This window comes from Nyctibius grandis, chromosome 1 (assembly GCF_013368605.1).
Source record: "Nyctibius grandis isolate bNycGra1 chromosome 1, bNycGra1.pri, whole genome shotgun sequence".
NCBI lineage: Eukaryota > Metazoa > Chordata > Aves > Nyctibiiformes > Nyctibiidae > Nyctibius > Nyctibius grandis.
Window position 1 is genome coordinate 52061332 of NC_090658.1, and position 24169 is coordinate 52085500.

The window sequence follows — 24169 nt, forward strand, 5'->3', positions numbered from 1 at the left end:
CACACATTTAAAGCCAGGCTGCTCCTGATGAATGCAATAGCATGCAAGATGATGTAGCTGCTTTATGTCAGACATGAATTTTGTCTGGCCTGTACCCAGTGGGCCTCAGCACCCAATGCTGCTGTACACATGGCAGACAGTATGTGCTTATGATGTGGAGACCTCCTCGAGCTTCCTGATGTTTTTCGAGGAGTTTGTCCTTATGTTCTCTTTGTTCACTTTACCCATATCAGAGAGCAATGTGATTTCATGCAAAGTCAGCATGACTCCATGGAAGGCGCAGGGCTACTGCTGTTACAAAGCCAGTAGCTGCAACACTTACACCTGCACATGAGTATGCTGTATGCCACCAAAAGCACCCATGCATTTTTCTGCAATGACATTAATTATGGTGGTGTCAATTCACCTCTTCCAAGTTGTGTAACATACGGCCACAGAGATGGAAGATGTGCAGAGATGAGATCCAAGACCAGCATGTTCCCACTGTACCAGAGTGAAGCAGGCAACAGCAGCAGGTTCTTGTGCAGCTGCTCCCCTTCTGCCCTCCAACAGCCTCAACCTCCAATTTTTATTTTTAAAAACATTATGCAGATGAACACAGGAAGTTTGGATTGCCGAGACCATTTAATCAACTAAGGGCTCATATTACTCATGCCTTGAGACAGGCGTACAATGCTACAATACCCTGTTTAGATGTCCCCTTTCTTCCCGTTACCTCTACACCTTTAACCCACCCCCACCAAGGCAGAGTAATGCAGCTGGGATTTAACTTCTCTTTCAGCATTTGTAAAGCACCAGGATTAGTTCCTGTTTTATCCCCTCTCCCCCCACGCCCTCAGCAGCCAGGGTCAGTAGTCCACAGCAGATGCAGGGTTGCAGAGGGCTCCTGCACACATGGGCACCCACAGGGCCAGCGGCAGCAGAGAGGGTACAGTCCCAAAAATGCCCCTGGCCACACCAACACAGCTGTGCCCTGCACATCCTCCCTCATGAAGGTACCCATTCTTCTGTAGCTTGAGGCTTTTGCTCTGTATGAGGGAGTCTGTTGGCAAAAGTCTGCGGAGCCCTCCCTTTCTGCTGGAAGAAGGGGACCCAGGGCACACACCCAGCCAGCAAGTACCCCAGCAGGGCGGCTGAGAACAGGCGCTTCTGCTGCTAATGGGTAAGTGCAGAGAGGGGAGAATCACCATCTCCTGCGCTGGGTGCCCTGACCTCAAGTGACACTGCACAGTCCTGCTGCACACACGGCTCCCAGCATACAGAGAGCGTGGGGGTTTACGAACCATCAGTTTGCAAGAGCTGTGCAGTTCATTAGCTGTCCAACTCACTCCTGAGTGATAGTAAAAAAAAATAAGTATTTGTTGATTTGTGGGATAAACACCCGAACTGGCATCACAAAAGAGACAGCCCACAGCTGACTCTCAGCTTTGCAGGAAACACACACATTCCTCCCCAAGGCTGCAGGTTTTCCCCCTCAGCCCAGGCAGGCTCCCACCCACCTCACCAGAAGCCATGCCGGAGGGCACCCACCACTCCAGAGGTGCTGGGACACCCACTCCTCCCTCTGGACACACTGTCCAAAGGAGGGAAGAGCTCTCAGCGAGGATCCCCACAGACATACCCAGGCTGTCTTCGGTAGGCAAGGACAAGCACAGCTAAGATACGCCCCACCACACACGCTCCCCTTCCCTCCCCTCACACGCCGGAAGGATTATGGGGCCGGTGCAAGGAACTTCTTGTCCTGCCAGGGCATGAACCTTCCTCTCCCGGTCTCCAGGAGGCACAAAGCAGCTCCAAGCAGTTGCAAGCAGACAGGCTTTGTACAGAGTTCCTGCAAACATCGCTGCTTTTATTTAAAGCAGAAAACACAGGATGTTACAGATGAGTGGAAAAATGTGAACTGCCCCACTGCCTGCAGAGCCCCTCAGACTGGAGAATGCTTTTCTGGAAGTCAGAGGGTCTCCAGACAGGATTAGGAAAGGACATAGTGTCTGCTTTAGCTTTTTGTTTTTGCCCTGCTTGGCTGCAGCTACATCTCCCTGCACCCCACACACAAACACCCCCACAGCCAGGGTCCCATACCTTCTCTCACACTTGCAGCTTCCCATAGCCCTTTTGTATTTGACTCCTGGGAGGCCTTTTTCAAACTCCTTTTGTCAGCTCCATCTCTTTGAAACACTGGAAAGCTACCAGCAAGAAGCCTGGCTCCAGCTCCCCACCACCAGTACTGGCAGCAGCTTGCCCAGTCCTCTGCCAGGCTCTGCCCCTCCGCAGGAGCCCACAGGCAGCCCCAGCCAGAGCTGGGCAGGAGCCGCAGCCTCCTCTGCCCCTACTCAGCTTCACACAGACAAGTTGTACCCTTCCGTGGCTTAACGGCTTGCACAGCAGCTGCTTTATAGCACCCACCAGCATTCACAAAGTGCTAGAGTTCCCAAAACTATGACACCTGTTACAGAGTCCCCTTACACAGCTTTGGGGAGGAATCATTAAAAAGATGTCATTTTATTCCTGTTTTGATGATTATGCAAGACAAAGAAGGCCAGAGATAGATTTTTTTTTTTTCCTAACATTAGCATATGCTTTTTATTCTTTAAGCTAAACAACCACCCTATCTAACATGTTTATCAAGATAAACTGGAAACATCTCCAACATATAGTCTCAGAAAAACCAATACTTATGACTTATTTAACTATCCACAGGATCCTTTACATATGCTACTTACCTCACAATGGCTGGACAGCTAAAAATCAGTAGCAGCCCTCAGAGCAAGGCACAAACCACATCAATTCTGTAGGGCCAACTTACCTTCAATGGTGTTATGCTTAATTTATACCCCTTGATACACCTGGCCCAGAGTGCCTTTTAATTGATTACAATTAGAAACTGTTGATTGGCTTGCCCCTAGTGTCAGTGACCGCAATTATATGAACTGGTGAAAAGAGAGGCAGTTACTATTTTTTAACCACAATTCCATTTTTTTGAGCATAGTAAAATAGCTAAGCAGTGTATTGAATGACATAGTATTACTCATATGCTTAAGCACCTGGGTCCTTGATCTTGTGCTTTCTAAAGTGCTCTGAGCTGTGCTGTAATTGACTATAAATGTGCTGCTGATCATGCTTAAAGGGACACTGTCAAGGTTGGCAGGCCTACAGTTCGACTTAGGAAAATGACATCTTAAAATAGTTTTCTTCTCAGTGTTCCTAAATTAACAACCTGTGGTTTTTATCATGCTGCTTTTTACCAGTCCAGCTCCTACAATTAATAAGGTTATGGAAGAATGTTCACTTTTAAAGCAATCGCCCAGTCATAGAAATAGTATGATAGAGGCTAATGTTCCCATCGTGAACACGCAAGTAGAAGCACTTTGCTGTAAAATCTATTTTTCCTGATGTGAATGAGCATGACCTCTGCTGCCCTTATGGTCTGCAATAAGGTCACCCCTTGTTGAAGCAACATCTTGTGAAAGAAATCTTCAAGAAAGAGCACAGGGCTGAGGGGATCAGGTCTGGGCAAGTCTGCAGCTGCACGAAGTACCCATTTTCCATGGTGTCTCTTTGGCAGTTGGTAGTCTTGTCTTAGTTGAGCTAAAGGGGAGGGGATGCAAAAAGACTGAGTCAGGGAATAGAGTTACAAAGCTGGTGAGGAGCCTGCAACTTCATTTCATCTTCACCAGTGCTGCAAGGGTGCAGAGGGGTGATGGGATGGGCAAATCCCAGGGACAAGAGCCCTTTCCCGCACTGTCCCTCCAGCTCTGTGGCTGGATCCCGACGGTGGGGGAACTGAAGCTAGCTATTGAGGAGGTTTTTTTGATCTCAGGCAAAGAGCGGTACTGGGCTTTCTCTTAAGGACAGAATACGAATAGCTAAGGAGTGAAAGGTGGCCTGGGATTTTTCCTTTTATGAAGGGCCTGATTTGTTCCCAAGCTGAATAACTCAGCTCCCTCCCAGCAGCAGTCCTCTGGCACAATTTGTACTCACAGGAAACCTGCAATGCCACAATAACCAAACCCATAGGTGCCAGCAAATGAAAAAGTATGGCTCATTGGTGCCAGGGACAATGCGGGACAGGGGTCTGCTGAGGGGAAACAGAGGGAGAAACTATAAATGAAGGCTGTGCTGATAGTGCCAGGGTGGCTATGTAGAAAGGCATTTGTGGAAGAGAAGATGTGGTCTTAGTCTCCCTGCAGTATCCTTCTAGACTCAGTGCTGCAAGGTTTGAAGACGAAGCTCTTGAGTTTCCCAAGACATAGGCCTACAGCCAGGCTTCGCCTTCCTCTCTGCCTGGGAGGTGATACCCTAGACGTGAGGCAGCGTATTGGATGTGCTCACCCATCACAGGTGTGTGTTAGTCACAGGATAGACATTGCCTAAACTCTAGGGACTTGAGGGAAGCCCTGGCAATGTGTAAAAGAAAACTCAGAAAGAACCAAAAAACAGATAGAAAAGAAAGGTCTCCAGAGCCTGGGAAAAAGGCACACCTGCAGCAGCCATGCCTAAACTGGGGACTGGTGAGCGCTCGTGGCTGGTGGCATCACTTGATGCTGCAGTTCCTCAAAGAGGCAGGAAGAATAAAAATCTTCCTCTTAACTTTTTTTTCAATTACAGGAAAGAGAAGAAAGTAAAAGAAAAAAAATCCCCAGGCTGAAGATCCCACAGAACAAAAAAGGCAAGTCTAATGTCAGTCTAATGACAGAACGAGCTCAAAGTTTCAGCAGGTGGGAAGGTGCTCCCCACACTTCCAGTACGCACCCAAGAGAGCAGGGCAGTGTGGAGGCTGTCTCTCTCACACAGGCAAGCCTTGTAGGGTGTGAATATGGATGTGGATAAGCATTTGGAAAAAGTCTCATGCGTCTAACACCAAAGAGTGCATTTTGAGCTCTAACAGTTACAGAGAAACACTTGAAAGTGCAACTTGCATATGTTTTAAGAGCTTCCAGAAACCAGAATAAAAGCAAAATGAGCCCAAAGTCTGTACTTTTAAAAATCTCTTGCTTTTTAGACAAAGCTCATATCTCCTGATTTTTTTTGAGCTGACTCGATATTTTTAAATGGTCGTCCTTGAGAATGGTAAAACTTGTTTTATTTTTTGTAGCTTTATTCCATAGAAATGCTTAAAAAGCAATAAAGTCAATCTCAATAGCCTTGCTTAAATCCATGATTATATCAATTCCATGTTGTGGGTATGCAGGGAGAAACTGAGTAGGAAATTGTAAGGGATTCGTGTAAAAAGAGCTACATTGATTGTAAACATATATACCATTATAACAACAGAAAAGCAATAGCAACCTTGCAGTTACAAAAAAATACCCAGCACCCTTTAAAAATATATGTGTATATTCTGTGTTTACCCAAATTAACAGTGTCATTAGGGACTGATACATTATTATGTATGCTATACCTTCCATCTGATTTATTGAAGTTTTGTCTGGGCTTCTTTTCTTAAAAACTGTGGTTGTGCCTGTGTTTGCCAAGAGGAACCCAAGTTCCATGAAAAGGTAAACACCTGGAAGCTGAGATCAGGAGTGTGTAAGAAATAAGAATTAATTTAATGACAATGCTTTATAATGGACCATATAAATTTTCCTGCTGTAATTGGATTATACATTCAACAGTTTTATTGTATGTTAGTGCACATTATTCCGCACAGCTGCTAGAGAGGCATTGCTGAACTGGTGTTTCTCTTCCATGACAAACATCTATTAAGCAGTCAGCATAAACTCTTCTTGTTACAGCCTCTGACATCACCCTCAGGGCAAGTGGACACAGAACAGCAATTGCTGAATTGCGTATGAAAATTATAGTTTTATTGTCTATACAAGTGAAGGTTTAACTCTGATTCCTGCTCGAGTCAGCTCTGTTATAAAGGAGCGATTCTTTCAGGGAACAAACAAGCACAGTACACCATTGTAATCAAAGGAACAGGCACTATTTATGTATTGGAAAGCCTGGTTCACAATAGTGCTAACACTCTAATGCCCCAGAAGCCGCTATTTTAGCAGCTGTAGAGAAAAAAAGCATGACTAACAAGATGCCACACAGAGTCAGATACAGTTTTTTTAAAACACAACTGAAATAATCCCATTTGATGCAACTTAGTTTATTATGCACGACTGATAAGTAGGGATCATGTATTTAATGTTTATACAAGCATGTTCTCCACCACAGCGTTCAAAGGCTTCCAGTGTCTCTTGAATCAGATCTCCAATATTTTCACGCTTCTGCTGGCTGTAGTCTATCCCATCGCCTGAATTAACTGGTTAATAAAACAAAAAAACCACAAGAATTATATTAAATTCACTGTTATGCTTTGAAGTAATGACATAGGAAATTGCAATTGCTGGTCAGTCACTGTGCCTCTATTAGAAACTTTGCTCTGTGACACAAAACAGCTGAATTTGGAAACAGGATGGTTTTGGTATCTCTTTAAGGCTCTGCTCAGGCTCTGATTTCGTATGACTTCAAATTTTGTTAATGTATGCATTACTTCAGTATCTAAGTGAAAATCCTAATAAAAATAAAGAAATCACATTCTTTTATAAGATAAAGACAGACTCTCTCTTGCACAGGTTAATCACTTAAGATCATTGCTTCTTCATTTCTAACATTGCTTACTTAGGACAAAACTCTACCGCCAGATACATGAATGCTTATCTACAAAATGTGACTTAAGCTAGGCTTGTTACAGTTTTAAATCTTAAATAGGTATTGTTTGGGGATTGTTCCATGTTAGACGTCATATTCACACGCTTATCTTGTTTCTGATAGAGGGGATGTCATGTGGCCTGAAAGAGATATTTGGAGTATAACATGGCACTCATACAATTTCTGCTCCCTGAAAAATGTGTAAAATTAAGTCAATGTCAAAAGGACAAATTATTGCAGCCCCAAGATGCAGTAACATTTACTGCTGCTTTCTCTAACATGGACTAGCAAGGGTGACACACATTCATACACACAGCATAATTCTTTAAAAAAATCAGTGTGAACAACTGTGACAACAAAAAAGAATAAGAAATAACTTCACCTGCAATGATGCTGAGAGATTTAAAGGAGGAAAATATATGTCATTTTGTGTTAAAGCAATATTCTAAAACTGTCTTAATATGGGTATATTCCAAGACATATATCAAAAATAATTTGGTAGGAGCATAATGTACTCAGATCAGGTGCAGTGTAGCGGCCAGGTGGAGCAGCTGTCATACTGCTGTAGGGCAGTCCACATGCAGTCAGTCAGCGCTCTCATGCTGGGCAGTAGTGGAAATGTGCCCACGTCATACATTTAACATCTCAAATAATGCTGCTTGCTTATTGACACTCTCAGCCAGCCAGCAAAGGACACGCTTGTCAAGACAACGCAACCAACTCCTCGGGTAGCGCGTGACTTTCCCATTAGAGACACAGCACACACAAGGCTTTAAATCTGAATTTAAAGTTTGTGACTTTGTTACCAGTAAAAACTGAAGAACCACGCTCATGAAGAAAGAGCTGATGAACACGGGTAAAAATCATCCTTTTTGCTGAATTTTCCTGTAAAATATCTGATTGCACTCCAAGTTAATTATGTGTATATCAATTTTTCAAACTCCTTACACGCATTTGTGTCACTTTGCCGTTTTTAAAATGTTTACACGAATATAGATGTGACATACAAAGACTGGGCTTCTGAGTGGAAAGGCAGTAATTTTTTTGTGATGATTACTTTTAAGCACACCAATACTTTCCTATATATTAACTGTTTATTTCACTGACATGAGAAGCCAGGGCTGTGACATCAAAATTTACTACAATGAATTTACTGTAATGTTAGAAATAACAGATTATGAGAGCACATAGGAAACACCAAGAGCTATTAAATAAAAGGACTGGCTTATACAAAATACTAATGCAAAAAGAAAAGCACAACATGATAGAGTGCATTTTCGACTAAACATGGTTTTCTCTTGCAGAAAACAGCTGAGATCAACTGTGCCTCATCACCTGTGTTGCATGTGCGCTGCCAGCACTCCCCAGAACACCTGGAGTTATTTCTGACTTCACCGGTTCGAGCAAAGGAAACCCCGAACCTTGACCTACCTCTTGGCAAATATGTAAAGGAATTACTGAATTTCCAACCATTTGTCTATTATCTGTAATTTTAAGCCTACACACACGCTCTGCTAATGAGCTTACACAGCTTTCATCGTTCTTTCAAAGAAGTAGTGAAAAAATCAGCTCTCTGGAAGTAATGGTGATACATTGCTAAGCAAGTTTGGAGGAGGCCAGCAAGGTGCCGTGATAATGCTGGTGGCAGAGGTATTTTCCATCCCATGTTACAGTCTTTATTATAGAGCATAGTCTGTGCAATAAATTATGCCTTAGATGCTTGATTAAAAGGTGCCTAAGAGAATGAGGCAATGATAAAGGAAATAGTCTGCAAGGGAAGACTGAATGCGTGGTGTGCAGACCATCATTATAATTTTTTTTTCCTACAGACCATTTGTGCCTTATGAATGTTTGTATCCTCAAGACAGCTGTAATTCACATTAATGTCATGACACAAGCTACAACCAACAATACCAGAAAGGTTATGTCAGCATCGAGGTCACCTAGTAAGTACTAAAATAGCTACCCTATGCAGTTATAGGAATTAACAAATCTTTCAGACAAAAAAGATAACTATTAATCCAATAGGACAACATTCACTAAATGGATGAGTCAGAGTGATCTGCCCAATGCACCTAAGGGTAAATATCTAGTCATAATAATAATGATGATTAGCTGGAAAAAAACAGCTACTGAAGTATAGCGGTCTCGGCATGCCCTTCTCTGGTTTGATTCTATTTCCAAGTTAGTTTGCATGAGAAGACAACTTTGTCAGCCACGAAAATGTTGCATATGTAAAGTGTGAACATGGATCTGTTTCAAGCTCTTTATGAAGTTATCTCTTGCAAGGGAGAATAAATCAACATGAAAATGCTAGGAAGCACATTTGTCATATTTTTGTCTCAAAGTGAAATGTCTGGCAAATTCAGCATGCATCAAGAACTCTTTTCAGAGCAAATGTTATTTCTGTGTTCAGAAGAAATGAATTGAAGGAATACTAACAGATCTAGCAGATTACAATCATGAAAAGATCTCATTTTCCCTTCCTGGATCAAAAATTTAGTTCCCAGTCTCCTAAATCATGAACCAAGGGTTTTATTGTCCTTAAAGTGAAGTGAAAGACTTTGCACCTGTCAAGACCTGCACTAGCTGTCGAAATCACCCAGCACACCAAGCCCAGGAGTGGCACTCCCTGCCCTGCCATCAGCGCTGCCAATGCCAGCTGCTGTAGCCGAGGAAACCCTGATCAAACCCTCAGGGACTGAAGTCAGCATTTGGCAGCGAACGGAGGAGGATTTGAATTTTGTTTTAAAACATGGTTTGTATTTAGGTCTAGACATGCTTCTATTCATGATTCAGGATATTAAAGAAATTCTACTGTTATTTGTATTCCATCTCATTTCATTATAAAATTTCACTAGGTTAATGCTAAAAATATAAAATTGAATTGCATTAAAGAAGGACAAACAAGTTTCTCTCAATGCATTAAGAGCTTGATACAGCAGTTTTGAAGTCCTGGAGTGGATGAGAAAGGTACACCAACCCTTAAAGCTCAGTCAGATCTATTCTTATCTCTGGACATTTGTTAGCATCTGAAAGCATCCGAGACATTCTTTCAGTTTATTAGATTTCACTTCAAGGCAGGCCAGATCTAGAAAAGAGGGCTTTTTAATCCCCTGAATATGTCAAAGTACCTCTCTGTAAGTACCTCACAGATACCAGAGCTCTCTCCTGGTGCTGGCTGTTCCCAAGGTTCCACTTCATGGAAAGCACAAATGAAAACTGGAGTTTTCATACACCTGTTGTTGTAGGGATGTTGTAGATCTTGGGATATTAGAATTTCCCCAAATGTTAAATATCTGAGGAATGCTTAGTGTTGGAGGACAGAATAATACTGAAAAGAGATTTCTGAAGAGACTGTGAAGGAAGTTCCATGTCCCCAGCTTAAGCAATGTTTTCCATCAAATTGTAATGCAAAGGCCATTCCTTTATTCTTTACTGATGAACTTTTAAGAGCATATATACAGACACATATATTTCAACTTGTCTTGAAACAAGTGAGTCCTAGCAGAAATTTTTGAACTATTACTAACTAACAACAGAGAGCTCTTGTATAATGATTTTGGGGTTTTTTTTGGGTGCAAATCAATGAAACCAATTGGAAAGACAGGCATCATTCCTCCCTTTTTGAATCTTGAGAAACAGAGATACTGGAAGTTAAAGTGACTTGCTCCAAGTCATGGAAGGGATCAGTCACAAATCATGCTTTTTGACTTTTTATTGTAGATGATGCAAGTACTATTTATGGTAAAATATAACTACAGTAAAAATAAGTTTTAGGCTGCTCAGTTCATCCTAGTCAAACCAACCATTTCAGCAATTAAAATGATTACAGTAATTCAACATGCTAATCACTTAACTGAATAAGATTTTTACTACAAAAAAAACAACAGCAATGAGATTGTAAAGTGCAGACATATTTCTCAGTACAGAACTGTATTTCTGCAGGAAAGCCCCTCACAGAACAATATAGAGTTAAGCAGTACAAACTAGCATTAAAATATTTTGTGGAAAGTTTCAGGACTTTTTTCCTTCTAGGAGTCAGCATCAATACCAAGGAATAAATGGAAGCTGATTTCAGCTGTAGATTGACATGCATCTATGTCAGGGTTCACATCGCATAAGTTCACTGCTCATGTACAGTTCAGAGCTTAATTAATTTTTCAAAGTCCTCTTGTTAGGATTAGTTTAGTTGTCATAAAAGATGTTGGCTTCCTGACCAGAGTGGAAAATGAAAGCCCCTGATGAGTCAGTGCGGCGGGAGGGAGGAGGGCTCCCTTGCACCTCTCCTCTCGCTGTGACTCAGAACTGTGCTCTGAAATTGTTGGCTCCAGGAAGGATGAGGTAGCTCGGTCTCCCTGTTCATTTAATTGAAAGTCTGTGAAAAGGGACAAGGTAAGACTCTAAAACCCTCCTGTCTGCTAAGAAACAGAGGGACGTTGTTGGTTCATTTCACTCAGGTGAAGGAAGAGCCACCAGGAGGTTACGACTTCTGGCCATTACTAACAGAGACAGAAAACACCATGTTCCATTCCTGGAGGCTCAGAGCAATGTGAACACCAGTTTTAATGTTTCTTAGGACACATCTAGATTATGTGCACACAGAAGAGCAAACTGGCCTCATGCAGGCTGGTCCCAAAGCTAGAGCATTGGGAAGAAGAGCTCATAGAGTAATTTATGTTGGAAGGAACCTCTGGAGCAATCTGGTCCAAATGCCCTGCTCAGTCAGCTCCATTTTCCAAGTTAGGTCAGGTTGCTCAGGGTGAAATGTTTGCAGTTGCTCAGCACAGAATAATCCCAGAATGAGAAATGGTGCAGAGATTCCCCTTGAGCCGGCAGAGATTTTCACCAGCCGTTTCAAATGTGTTGAAGGGAAGAGCTACTCCTTAAATATTAAAACTTATTTGACAAAGGAGGATTTGCTGAAGTTACAAACTTCATAGGGAGAATTAATATCTGTTTTGATACAAAACTAACCTGAACTTTTGGCATAGTAACAGATTCTAACCTGCATATATAACATTACTTTTGGAAGCTTAATCATATATCAAAGAAACAGGCACAGATTTGGCTGAAAAATTAATAAAATTTCATTAACACCCTGACTTGAAACTATGAAAACATAATTTAAAAAAAATTAACATGTATCTTTCAAAGCACTTTAAAACATTAAAGCTGAAAGTACTAATACACTTAAGGTGGCCAAATCTTTGAATATGCACAGACCTGTTTTTTGACACTATCAACACTTAGAGTTCCTTGTCTCTTGCTTTACTTGGCTCTTCCTTCTCTTTTTCATCACTAGTGCTGAGTGTTTATCAGTGCTACAGTACTGCAGAGATTGCAGAAGAATGTTTCAATCCAAGAAGAAAGCATGTATGCTTAAAATTTACAAAGAATACTAATATAGAGACATTTCTGCTTATCATAGGTCTTAGAAAAAAACAATTATATACTTTTAATATAAATCAGCTAGGTGTTATCTATCTAAATAAGATACTTCCAAGATTTTCTTAATTCTCATCGAAGGCATTTTGCTTTAGCATAAAACGTAGATTCTTTCTATAGTTATCTTCCGTATGCAGCTAGCTTTTAGTTATTTCATAAATTAGCATTTATTTTGAAATGTAAGTGCTGTTTCTATAAATACTATTCAGAAAGTCAACAATTCAGTAAGTGGAGGAAGTGCTCTGATTGGAAAGGAAACATTTGACTGACTTACGATGTTTTACTAATGATGTAAGCCTACTAGAGATAGCTTTAACTACTTGTGAATTGCTGCAGTATAAAAAAAACCCCAAAACCAACAAACCAAAAATCCCGACTGAAAATGAGCCAAGACAGCAGCTGTTATCGCAGTTTCCCATTTCCAGGAAATGTTAGCAACATCAGATGTAATCCTTTCTAAGTGCAGGCTTTTTTCTTTTTTTTTTGTTTTTTAAATAGAAGTACCAAAATGAAAAAGAAATCACAGATTTTGTAACAAATTATATTAGCAAACATATTTGACCAATGAGGTAAAAAATAAGAGAATATTATTGTGGTTTTTTTCCTTCTGTAAGTACTTAAACTTCTCCAGTGAATTTAGACTTTGAAGTTTGCCTATGTTTGTGCTACTGATCAATAGCAAACAAAGTAGTATTAAATAATCTTAGATAAACAGCATGCTCAACAGGGGAACAGAAATTGGAGGCTGAGATCTCTGTGGCCTTGGTGCACCGTTTACTGTTGCAAAATAATACATTAGGTCACAAATCATGCTTAAAGTGCAACAAGAATTGCACCACTTATGTGAATCTGATGTTCTTCCAGTTGTTTTGAGTGTATATAAGCTAGTACAAAGTCAATATTGTTTTTTTAGCTGGAAATCATGTTTGCGTGTGCAAAATTTGCATAGCTTTGCTGGACTGATGTGAAATACATTTGTCACATTAATTTCTCATCCAAATATTACATAACTAATGCAAAAGGAATTAAAACCATGGAAAAACAAATCTTTGTGTGTGGAATAAACATAATTTATTTTTTAATGTAATTCAGAGCGACAAATCTGAAAGTCCCACAATGCTTTAAAGATCGGTGATTTCAGTATGAAACGTAATCCTACAACAGCCAATTTTTAACATTGAGTTTATTCATACTTAAACTCAAGATGCTTGACAATCCAGCCTCCTTCCCCCATTGGAATATTTTTATTAATATAACCAAAATGCTTTTGAGGGAAAGCCCCAGGTTTTTCTTTACAAGCAAAAAGCTCAGTAATTCATTACTTTGTGTGTAGGGGCCTGGACCGTGGGAAAATTATAGAGATAACATACGAGTACATTGTTATGTAAGAGCATGAGTCAGTAAGGAAGAATGAAGATAAAGCTTGCTTAGGCTCATAGCAAGTATCCAATCAGAACAGCAGAAGAGGCGCGTGGACAGAGCGTGCATAGTGCTTGCAGCCAATAGCTTAAGGCGTGACCGCGAGATAAGGAAGTATGTATGCTATAAAAGAGCTGTGTTAACCAAAATAAAGCGGACTATTAGAGCATCATATTGGTGTGCTGTAGTTCCTTCCTCGCATGGACCCCAACATTTGTGTTAATAACTGTTGATGTGTTTGTATATCTGTCACATACTAATGGAATTTGTTGTGTCTAAATTCATTGTTCAAAATCATTACCATTTAAGGATCCCATTTGGTATAGCTTGCCCATCAAAAATTTCTAAATGTCTTCAATGACTGCTTCCATAACTTTGGGACAGAGGCGTGAGCCCTTTATTGTCTATTGGAATGCAACCATATAGAAATAGGTCAATATATTAAAAATTTCCCTTCAAAATTATGGGAGCAAGTTGTTAGATATGCCTATAAGTTGCTGGATATGCCTGAAGTTGCCAGTTTTCTAGTTTTTCTGTTCCCTAATCAAGCCAAATAAGCAAAAACCTGAAGTCAGCTGAGGGTGTTTTAGCTGTAATTTGAAAAGGGACAAGGAGATGAAAGCTATGAATGACTGTGTGGATTTGCCAAGATTTCTTTCATTGCTGTGGGACAAGGACAGAATTTATGCAGTTTAAAGGACAGCTAACACTGAAACCAGAATGTACTATTTTATCTTCAAGCCAGACAGAAAGGAACACCCTGCTCCCCCAGATATCTGTACTATAAGGGTCAGGATATCTCCTTCTGGTGTCTCTTTAAAATTTTGTAATATACTTTTTTTTTTAAGTAAATTAAGTAATCTGGTTACTGTTTCTTTCTGAGTTTTTCCAGTTGGATCAATGCATATGGTAGATCAAAAAAAAAACTTCCCTTCCCAAGATATGAATTTGCATTCTTTTTATGAAGAACAGGAAGGACATAAAAATACTTATCAAAAGCTAATTAACAGCTATTCATTTTACATTAAGAAAAGCAGACATTTGAATTTATAAGAGCTTTTCAAGCAAACAGAAAAAAGCCAATTTTTATACTACTGATAATGTGTAGTCTTTACTTACAAGAAAGTAAAACAGATAAAAAAGAAAGAAAATTGTGTCCTCTAGGTGTGGTGTTTCTGCAGATTCACAGCTTTTGAGTTGTGAAAGTTGAAGTCTTTTGAAAGAAATATAGGAACTGCACATACACTACATGCAGACTGATTTTTAAAATTTTATTTAAAGCTCTAGGATTCTCACTAAACTGTCTCTTATTTATCTTTTCAACATTTTCACCACATTAAGTGTGAAGAAAGATAAGTGAATAAGAAGGATTTTATTAGTGACTCTAACTGGAAAACACTCACCCTACTTCTTGTCTAAACTACACCTTTACCTTTTGTTGCTTGACCTGTTATTCAAGAGAGTCCCAAGTATGACGAAAGCAAGAGGCCCAGCAGCATCCAGCCCAATGTGCTGAATGCCTGAGATCTTTTCACATCAAAGTTAGTTTCATAAGGAAAGCTGTAATGCTTTGAGAATCACAGAATCATAGAATCATTTAGATTGGAAAAGACCTTTAAGATCATCAAGTCCAACCATTAACCTAGCACTGCCAAGTCCATCACTAAACCATGTCCCTAAGCACCACATCTACGCATCTTTTAAATACCTCCAGGGATGGTGACTCCACCACTTCCCTGGGCAGCCTGTTCCAATGCTTGACAACCCTTTTGGTGAAGAAATTTTTCCTAATATCCAATCTAAACCTCCCTCGGCGCAACTTGAGGCCGTTTCCTCTACTCCCATCACTTGTTACTTGGGAGAAGAGACCAACACCCTCCTTGCTACAACCTCCTTTCAGGTACTTGGACAGAGCAATGAGGTCTCCCCTCAGCCTCCTTTTCTCCAGGCTAAACAACCCTGTTCCCTCAGCTGCTCCTCATAAGACTTGTTCTCCAGACCCTTCACCAGCTTCGTTGCCCTTCTCTGGACTCTCTCCAGCACCTCAATGTCTTTCTTGCAGTGAGGGGCCCAAAGCTGAACACAGTATTCGAGGTGCAGCCTCACCAGTGCTGAGTACAGGGAGACGGTCACTTCCCTAGTCCTGCTGGCCATACTATTTCTGATACAAGCCAGGATGCTGTTGGCCTTCTTGGCCACCTGGGCAAACTGCTGGCTCATATTCAACTGGCTATCGATCAACACCCCCAGGTCCTTTTCCACCAGGCAGCTTTCCAGCCACTTTTCCTCAAGCCTGCAGTGTTGCATGGCGTTGTTGTGACCCACGTACGGGACGTGACATTTAGCCTTGTTGAACCTCATACAGTTGGCCTCGGCCCATTGATCCAGCCTGTCCAGATCCCTCTGCAGAGCCTTCCTACCCTCAAGCAGATCAACACTCCCGCCCACTTGGTGTCATCTGCAAGCTCACTGAGGGTGCACTCAATCCCCTTGTCCAGATGATTGATAAAGTTATTAAAGAGAACTGGCCCCAATACTGAGCTCTCGGGAACACCATTTGTGACTGGCTGCCAACTGGATTTAACTCCATTCATCACAACTATTTGGGCCCAGCCATCCAGCCAGTTTTTTACCCAGCGAAGCGTACGCCCATCCAAGCCATGAGTCAGTTTCTCCAGGAGAATGCTGTGGGAGACTGTGTCAAAGGCCTTACTAAAGGTAGACAACATCCACTGCCTTTCCCTCATCCACTAAGCAGTTCACCTTGTCATAGAAGGAGTTCAGGTTAGTCAAGCAGGACCTGCCTTTCAGAAACCCATGCTGACTGGGCCTGGTTGCTCGGTTGTCCTGTACGTGTCGTGTGATGGCACTCAAGATGATCTGCTCCATAATCTTCCCTGGCACCAAGGTCAGACTTACAGGTCCATAGTTCCCCAGATCCTCCTTCCACCCCTTCTTATAGATAGGGGAAATAAAGTTATGTGTAAAAAAGGCAATATCTCAGGTTATAGAGACTTACTCTTCTTGTATATCACTTCAGTCTTCTGAAGTGATACTTGAAAAGACTGTACGTTGATATGCCAAGAAGGCACTCCTGTATTCTGTGGCACACAGTTTAATGAGGACACACTTCCACTAGCATGAGACTACAGCTGAACAAAAAGAAAGTACAGAAGATGGTCATCCCAAAAACTTAATCTTTTCATCTTTTTGTGTTATTTTAAATTATTAAGTAGTAAGCTGAATGAAGAGCAATTTGAGGAATGGAGATAGGAGAGCTCTCCAGTATAGCTTACTGAGTTTTTTTAATCTTGTTCTGATGTAAGCTAATTTTTAAAATGTTATTTTAAATATCTTCCTTTAGAGAACCCTTTGGCACTTTTTGCTGATATTAAATGAACTGAGGAAATATACTTCTCGGAATATGTATTTCTCCTGAGATAAATCAGTGAAAGGGAGGTTGGTTGGTGGCACGTTGTGAAACTGCATAGCTCATCTCAATGGTTACTAAAAGTCAAACATCTCAGGTATGACTGCTTATTTGCCTAGCTTGCCATCAAGACTGAAGGGACTCAAATACTGGAGCGTGCTGATACACTGAGGTCCTGAAATGGCTGCTATTTTCATTTGTCTAAGAAGGAACACTTCACTGAATTTGAAAAAAACAGAAAGAAACTGAACTGCAACGGCAGTTAACAGTAACTATGCGATTGATAACATCAGTGGGTATGTACAAAGACAGAAGATATTTACACATGTTTTTCTAGTAACCTGACCCAGTACTTAGACCACCTACTGAGATTTAGCAGACTGACACACTCTTGCAATACACAGCAAAACCTTTTGTTTTGCCACTTAGGCAACTTTTATGATTGCTTCCTTTACTATCCAATATAAAATCATTATTTACTATGCCACTATACATATCATAGACTCTAGACTGTGCTTTTTAAAATGTACTCCTAACTCTTTCACAAAGGGATTGCAGTGTTCAGTTATTAAAACACAAGCATTTTAGTTATGCCTAAATACATTTGTTTGTAACAAAGAAGTAATCGCACAAAAGTGTGTATAAAAACAAGAGTCTGGGAAATGATTAGCAGTTTTTTTGAGATAAAACTACTATTCATATATATTACAATATCTTAAGAGAAAATTATTTTTAATATATAAAAATATTTATTTATTTTATTATGCTTTATTAATTTTATTCATTATTTTAAGAAAATGGTGTTGTTCCAGTAAAAATTGCTAATGCAGAATCTTTTTTCCCATTCCAGGTAGTATTTTTCTGAAAAAATAAAAAGCAACCATACGTCCTACCTATAGGAGAAAGAATTAAAAATATATTTTTCTGATTTACAGTGTCCACAATACAATTTTACTGTTGGCACATATGAGTATAGGAAAAAAAAATGCTACTATTATTTCTTGCATTGCTTACACCTGAAGAATTGCAATCATCCATAAGCACATAATCTCTTAAGGCCGTACTTGTTTTTACACATTTACTGAAAAAGACCTTTAAACTTATCTATTCTGGGACTATGTGTAGAAGTGAAAATGGCTTTTCTGTGTGCAAACAGGATACATGACATTCGCAGCAGAGTAAATTGGACCCCGGTTAACACTAGTAATACCTTTATAATATCTGTACAGGTGCCATCATGTAGAAAACATCCAACTGCTAACAGTGCAGCACTTCTAGTTCAGTTTGTAATACTTTTCTTAATACCCTTTCACTTCATTACAAAAGCAGTGAACCTGAACAGTAAAGCTTGAAAAAGAATCTTTGCTTCTCAGATGAATTTATATTTGCTTGTCCTAAACTGCTTCTAATATCATGTATCTATAGGCTGATGGCAGTGTATTAGGTTGTCCTGGTTTGGCCTAAACCAGGCCGATTTTCCTTTCAGTGATTTTTACTTTCAGCTAAGTCTCCTCTAAGTAACTGCATTTTCTGAAACTAACTGCATATTTTTGCAGACAGTGTCTGCTTCCAGGACTGATAACGCTCGAAGTTTGTAGTTATCACTGAGGCACCGGTAGGGATGTTGTGCAGAAAGGCTCTTGCTGTACTTATTCTTGAGAGAAACCAAGGTCACTGCTGAATTCCTCATTGCTTACGAGTGAAGAGCCGAAGGGGGGGTCGCAGCTGCAGAGGGGAGCGGACAGGGCAGGTGACCCAAAATTGACCAACGAGGGTATTCCATCCCATACACGTCATTCTCGGTATAAAGTGGGGGGATCACGAGGGTCTCGCTCTTTTTCTGCTATGGCCGGTGTCCAGGGAGGACTCCGTCTGTTTTCCTGCTGCCCCCGATCCCGATCCGTGCGTTCCTGAATCCAGCTCTCGACCATCGCTAGGCCCAGGCTGGGCCTTCCCGGAGCCTGCCCTGCAGTGCCGGTGGTGACGTGGCTGACTTCAGGGGAGCTCGATCTTGGTTTTGTATATATATTTGTATATATTTGATTATTTCTATTATTATTATTATACTTTTTTTTCATTATTATAGTTTATTAAAACTGTTTTAATTTTCCAACCCAGAAGTCTCTCTCCCTTTTCCCTTTCCCTTTCCCTCTGGGGGGAGGGGGCGGGATAACAGAGGGCATCTGCCGCAGGTTTAATCGCCAGCCCAGCTTTAAACCGTGACATAGGTACATTAAGCTCATCTCCCTTGTTTGCTGTCCTGACATGTTGCTGTGCCAGAGCCACATACACACACAAACACATGCATGTCAGGACAGGGAGGAAGAGACAAGAGAAGTAAGTGATATGGCTGAATGCTCCTGGTCAACTCAGGCTAGCCTAGACGTTTATAACTAACAGCCAAGAAAACAGTTAAACAGCAGGGCAGAGCACAATGTGTTTGAATATTTGTAAGTTTGCATTTTCATGTATTATAATGAAGAACAAAAGTAAAAAGATGTCAAGAAAATTCTTCCCTGGCAACTTAAATTTGCTTTCTTACTCTTGGATGATCTGAGAGTACATGCACACATTAAAACTAGCTTTACATTAATGACAATGAAATGGGCACTCCTATGAAGCAAAGTCATGAGAGGTTTTAGATAAATTTGTGACATACTGAAAAGATAACCTGGAAGACAGCCTGACTAATATCTAAGCGGGACATATTTCAAGAGTAATATTCTCTTGCAGTTTTCCCGGAATGCTCATTGCTCAGTGGATAGGATCAGCCTCCAGAGGAAAGGGAGAAGTAACACCTCACAAAATTCCTTTATCGCTCTCTCCAGCAGGCCACAGATGGCTGTTTCACCTCCTACATTGTTTAATGCTAATGGCTGCAGTGAGTTTACAGGTGTCTAATCCAACTCTGCAGCTGCAGTGCTGAACTGGTACCTGTGGAAGCATTACCTCAAGAGTAACAGAAAACTTTGCTTCAGAAAAATATCACTGAGCATTTTTGGACCACAGCAGCTAGTGCAGAATGGTGACTTTTGAAGGAAACTATGGGATGTTATTTTAAGGGAAAAAAATGACACAGACTAGTCTCCATAAATTCATGTGAGCAAAATTCTTGATGAGTCACCAAGAAATTTCATCACTGAATGGCGATATCTGGAAAGGTCTTCCTGAATTACTTGTCTTAGCAGAGCCAAAGTTTATTGGGTGCTTGACTGATAAGTAAAATAGACAATTCTTGTCCCTGGGACAAGAATGTGGACGTGGGAGGAGTAGAAGACAAAGGAAAACAAAAGCTGAAAGTGGAGGAAGAGAAGCCAAGGACATTCACTTGACTAGTTAATTTTCTTAAGTATGCTCCATAAAGGTTCTAATTTATATGAATATATGCATTATGGATTAGTATAGTTATTCCATACTATAATGTAAAGTATCCCACTGGATGCTGATCGACATGTTATTTCTGAGCCTGTTGAGTTCCCACTGTCATTTTGTAGCAAAACATGGTGAAAAGCTAGATAGGCTTATCTGCATGTCTGCATCTAGGACTCAATATCTTTGCTTTGCAATTCTGAGTAAGAATCTCACCTACTTACAAGTTTACTTTGGGAAATGATTAGAAGGGAATGTCAACCTTATATTAATAAGTATAGGGCTCCTACAGGAATGTGTGCTATCAGCTTAAGTATTGACTTATTAAGATGGAGGAGGTAAACTGAAGCTGCTACTAGTCCATGAGAGGAGAGGTACCAACAGCCTCCCAGTGCTTGAGACCTCTCCTCTTATACTGTCTTCCTTTTAATCATATGAATGAAAAATAGAGTCATCCAGAGATCTCCTGCTGGTTCGGTAATGTACTCATTTCAAAGAGGCATAAGCTTTCCTCTCTACATAATATCAAAAAATGCTGAAGAGTCAATAAGTCATTTTAGGCATGCTTGTTATCAGATCTAGTGCCTCAGCCATCTGCTTCAACAGCTCCTGAAACTGCTGATAGTTGTCTGGCAGAGATTATAACCACTGCCAGTGAATCCTCAGAAGTCATGGAAGAAGTAAGGCTAATATCAGTTTATTTACATATCTTCACTATTGTAATATATCCATATCTAGCAGCTCAGATTGGCTTGAACAGGGGTTACAGTTCTAGCTCTGTAGGGGAAATGGTACAATAAGATAGGAACTTGATTTTACAGGAGAGGAACAATAATAGCACTCACAATTTTTGGCTAACAGACTGACTTAACTTCACACATCCGTGGAAGACAACTGTGAAAACAGGCAGGCAGAATTAGAGACACAAAGCAGGAGACAACATCATGGTATAAATCTCTTACAGTCGGAATGGAAATTTCAGACCAAGTTAGGAATTGCAACACTTAATATCTGTCATGTGGACTCTGCAGGAGAATCAGTAGGGCTGCACTAAACTTATCTCACAGCATAAAGTACGAGTTACTTTCCCAAGAACAGTGTCCAAGTGACTGCAAGGCTGATCAATGAGTCTCACAGAGGTAGCCAGTGGGGGACAGCAAGCAGAACAGTGTCTAAAATCTTGCTTTTCTCTGAGACTCAAATGTCTGCATGCACCCTGGAGCTACAGCCCAGAAGTTTTCCTGAGGGTAGATATCTATTGCCATTCCTTCTGGGTGAGACTGAATGATTTCTTTAAAAGCAAGTTGTGCCACAAGACAGTAATGATACCCATTTCCCATGGATATGTGCTGGTTTTGTGCTACACCTCTTTACGGTAACAATTTGTTTCCCACAAGTTCTACCAACTAAAACATAGTATAAGCTAAGGCCTGTTCTAACACCTTGTATGTGTTGTATACCCTACGAACATTCCTCTCACCATGGGCATGAATTTGGATCTCTCCCCTCTACCCAGATGCTTATTTTTCCAGAAACGCTGCCCCTTTTCCAGTTTGATTGAATTTAGATAATGAGTTTAAAAGTTATGGGAGCTGAGCGGAGGACAAGACTTAGAGAACAGAATAACTTTGTGACCCATTAAGCCTTGTATTCTTAGGAGGGCAGGCAAAACAAGATGAGCAATGGCAGAAGTAGCTGCCTTAGTTTTTATTGTTTGAAAACTTAGTGGTGAAGCACCCTTGCAGAAAGCAGGAAACAAGTCCAGCATCGTTCAGCCTAAGTGGTTTCAAATCGACATCTTTCATGATCAAGGAGATTTCACTTAATTATCGAATTAGTTACTCATGGAGAAAGGTTCTTTTGACCTCTATGCTTATGATTTGTCAAGAAGCTGTAAGACAGACCTTTTGTTAGACTATGAACTTGTGCCAATATTTTCAGAGAGACCCAAAATTTAGCACCTGAGTCCAATTTTTGGCAGCTACCTGACTGGGCTGATCCTGAGCCCTTACCAGTTCCCAAATGAAGGCTGCAGTGAATCAGAACATCTGTACATGAGGCTAGATATTTAGATAAATACAGATTTACATGAATACATCTACAGTGCCAAGTTTTAAGTATTTTGACTTAAAGTAACTTCCTAACAGATGGTTGTTCTGCATCTATCTTCATTTATTTATGGCTGTTTATGTTTTTACAAATGTAATAACTGATCTAAAAGTGATACAAGACTATTCTTTGTCTTTTTATTTATTTATATTGCAATAACACTTAAAGATATTATTGTACTGCACAATCTATAGAAATTATGTAAAGATGGTCTTTCTGTGTTGTACTCACAAGAGGTCCTTCCAAATAATCAAGAAAAACTGCCATAAGGTGAAGTGAACAAACATAAATTAGATGTTAGCATCATCTGTAACATCGTAAGCTTAAGCAAGATATTACCAACAAATAAACAAACACCAAAAAATGTGAAAAAAATGAGGAGAAAATAAAGGGAGATAAAGAAAATATTTAAGTATGTGTATCAGAAGCTTCAGAAAATGGAATTCAACAAAATTCATCCAAAATTTCTCAATAAGATAAATCTCATGCTACATAAAATGCAGTTCTTGGTGTGACAAGCAGATATAGGTCTGATTCAGGAAACCATCATGCAAGTATGTAAGTCATTGCAAAATCAGGACTAAAGTGTGTTTATTTATATCAAAGCATTTCCTAACTAAAGAAGCAAGCAAGCAAGGCAAGCATGTACAAAGTATGAAGAAGCGAAGGTTCTAATACTGCTGTCAGCTATATTCATGCCTCACCATGTGAATCAATGAGTTTCAGAAGACTAAATGAGAGGGAGTTAGCTTTTCTCTGCCCATTACAGTGATTAATTAGCTTATTTTCAATACGAAAAGTACTAGCTATGTTGTTATCTCATAACTTTTTCTCACAGTACCAAAAGTACAAAAAACCAACAGCTATCCATTACCCCTCTAACAGGAAAAGGCACACGTGACCATGAAACACTGTAAGACTTTCCTAAGAAATGTCATGAGAAAGAAAAATTCTCAGCTTTGAAGTTGTATTTATTTATATGTAAGTTGTAATATCCAGGGAACGCAAAGTTACATTACTGCGACATGCATTTTTAATGCACAGCTTTAACTACAACTGTCTGAAGAAGATTCAGAAGATCATTAGAGTTGCCAACATTTATTACACACCTTTATGTTCACTGTAACACCACTGCATTTGTATTGAGAAACCAGATCTGGAAGGAAAGACAAGGATATTTTCCCACTGAATGATAAAGAATGTTTATTTCCATAAGCTAAATAAATTTTTCAGGAAAAATAAACTCAAAAAATTATTGATGTAGAACAGTTTTTATCACATCAGCTGCAGAACTCCACCGGGGAAAACAGAAAGGAGAAGCCCTTAGGCCACATTTTGTGTGACCTAATTCTTTCAAGGGTATGTTTCTGCAAATTTTTAGGAAGTGACAATGCAAATCAATGACATTCCCACTGTGATGTTTTCATGGATTCTCTGCATAACCTCCAAATAGCAGCCTTTGCACCAACACTACAGTACATAGTTTTGTTGTAGAGTTTAATTACTTTTGTATGTAAATGAGCAGAAGAACAATTATCACACACCCAGCAGAAAAAACGGTTATGCTTCCATAAATTTCTGGTATTCTACTGCTGCGATTGTCATTTTAAAGTTTCAGTCTATATGCTGCTGCCAGTTAATGATTAGTCTACTACGTTTTGGTGAAATTGCACTCCAGTCAAGGGAAATGAAGTAAAAAGATGAGGGAAAAAAGAAACTAATATGGTTAAAGTCCAATTAGAGCAGCAG

The 24169-nt window shown here is 40.1% G+C and overlaps 1 protein-coding gene across 1 annotated transcript in view; it reads right to left on the reverse strand.

Annotated features, from left to right (window-relative positions):
* Window positions 1–6095: 6095 nt before the first annotated feature.
* The window catches only part of PACRG (parkin coregulated), a 265627-nt gene continuing 247553 nt past the window's right edge, over window positions 6096–24169 (reverse strand). Inside the window, exon 6 of the mRNA XM_068396027.1 lies at window positions 6096–6256. Coding sequence (XP_068252128.1) covers window positions 6096–6256 — 161 coding nt within the window. The remainder of the gene's footprint in view (window positions 6257–24169) is intronic.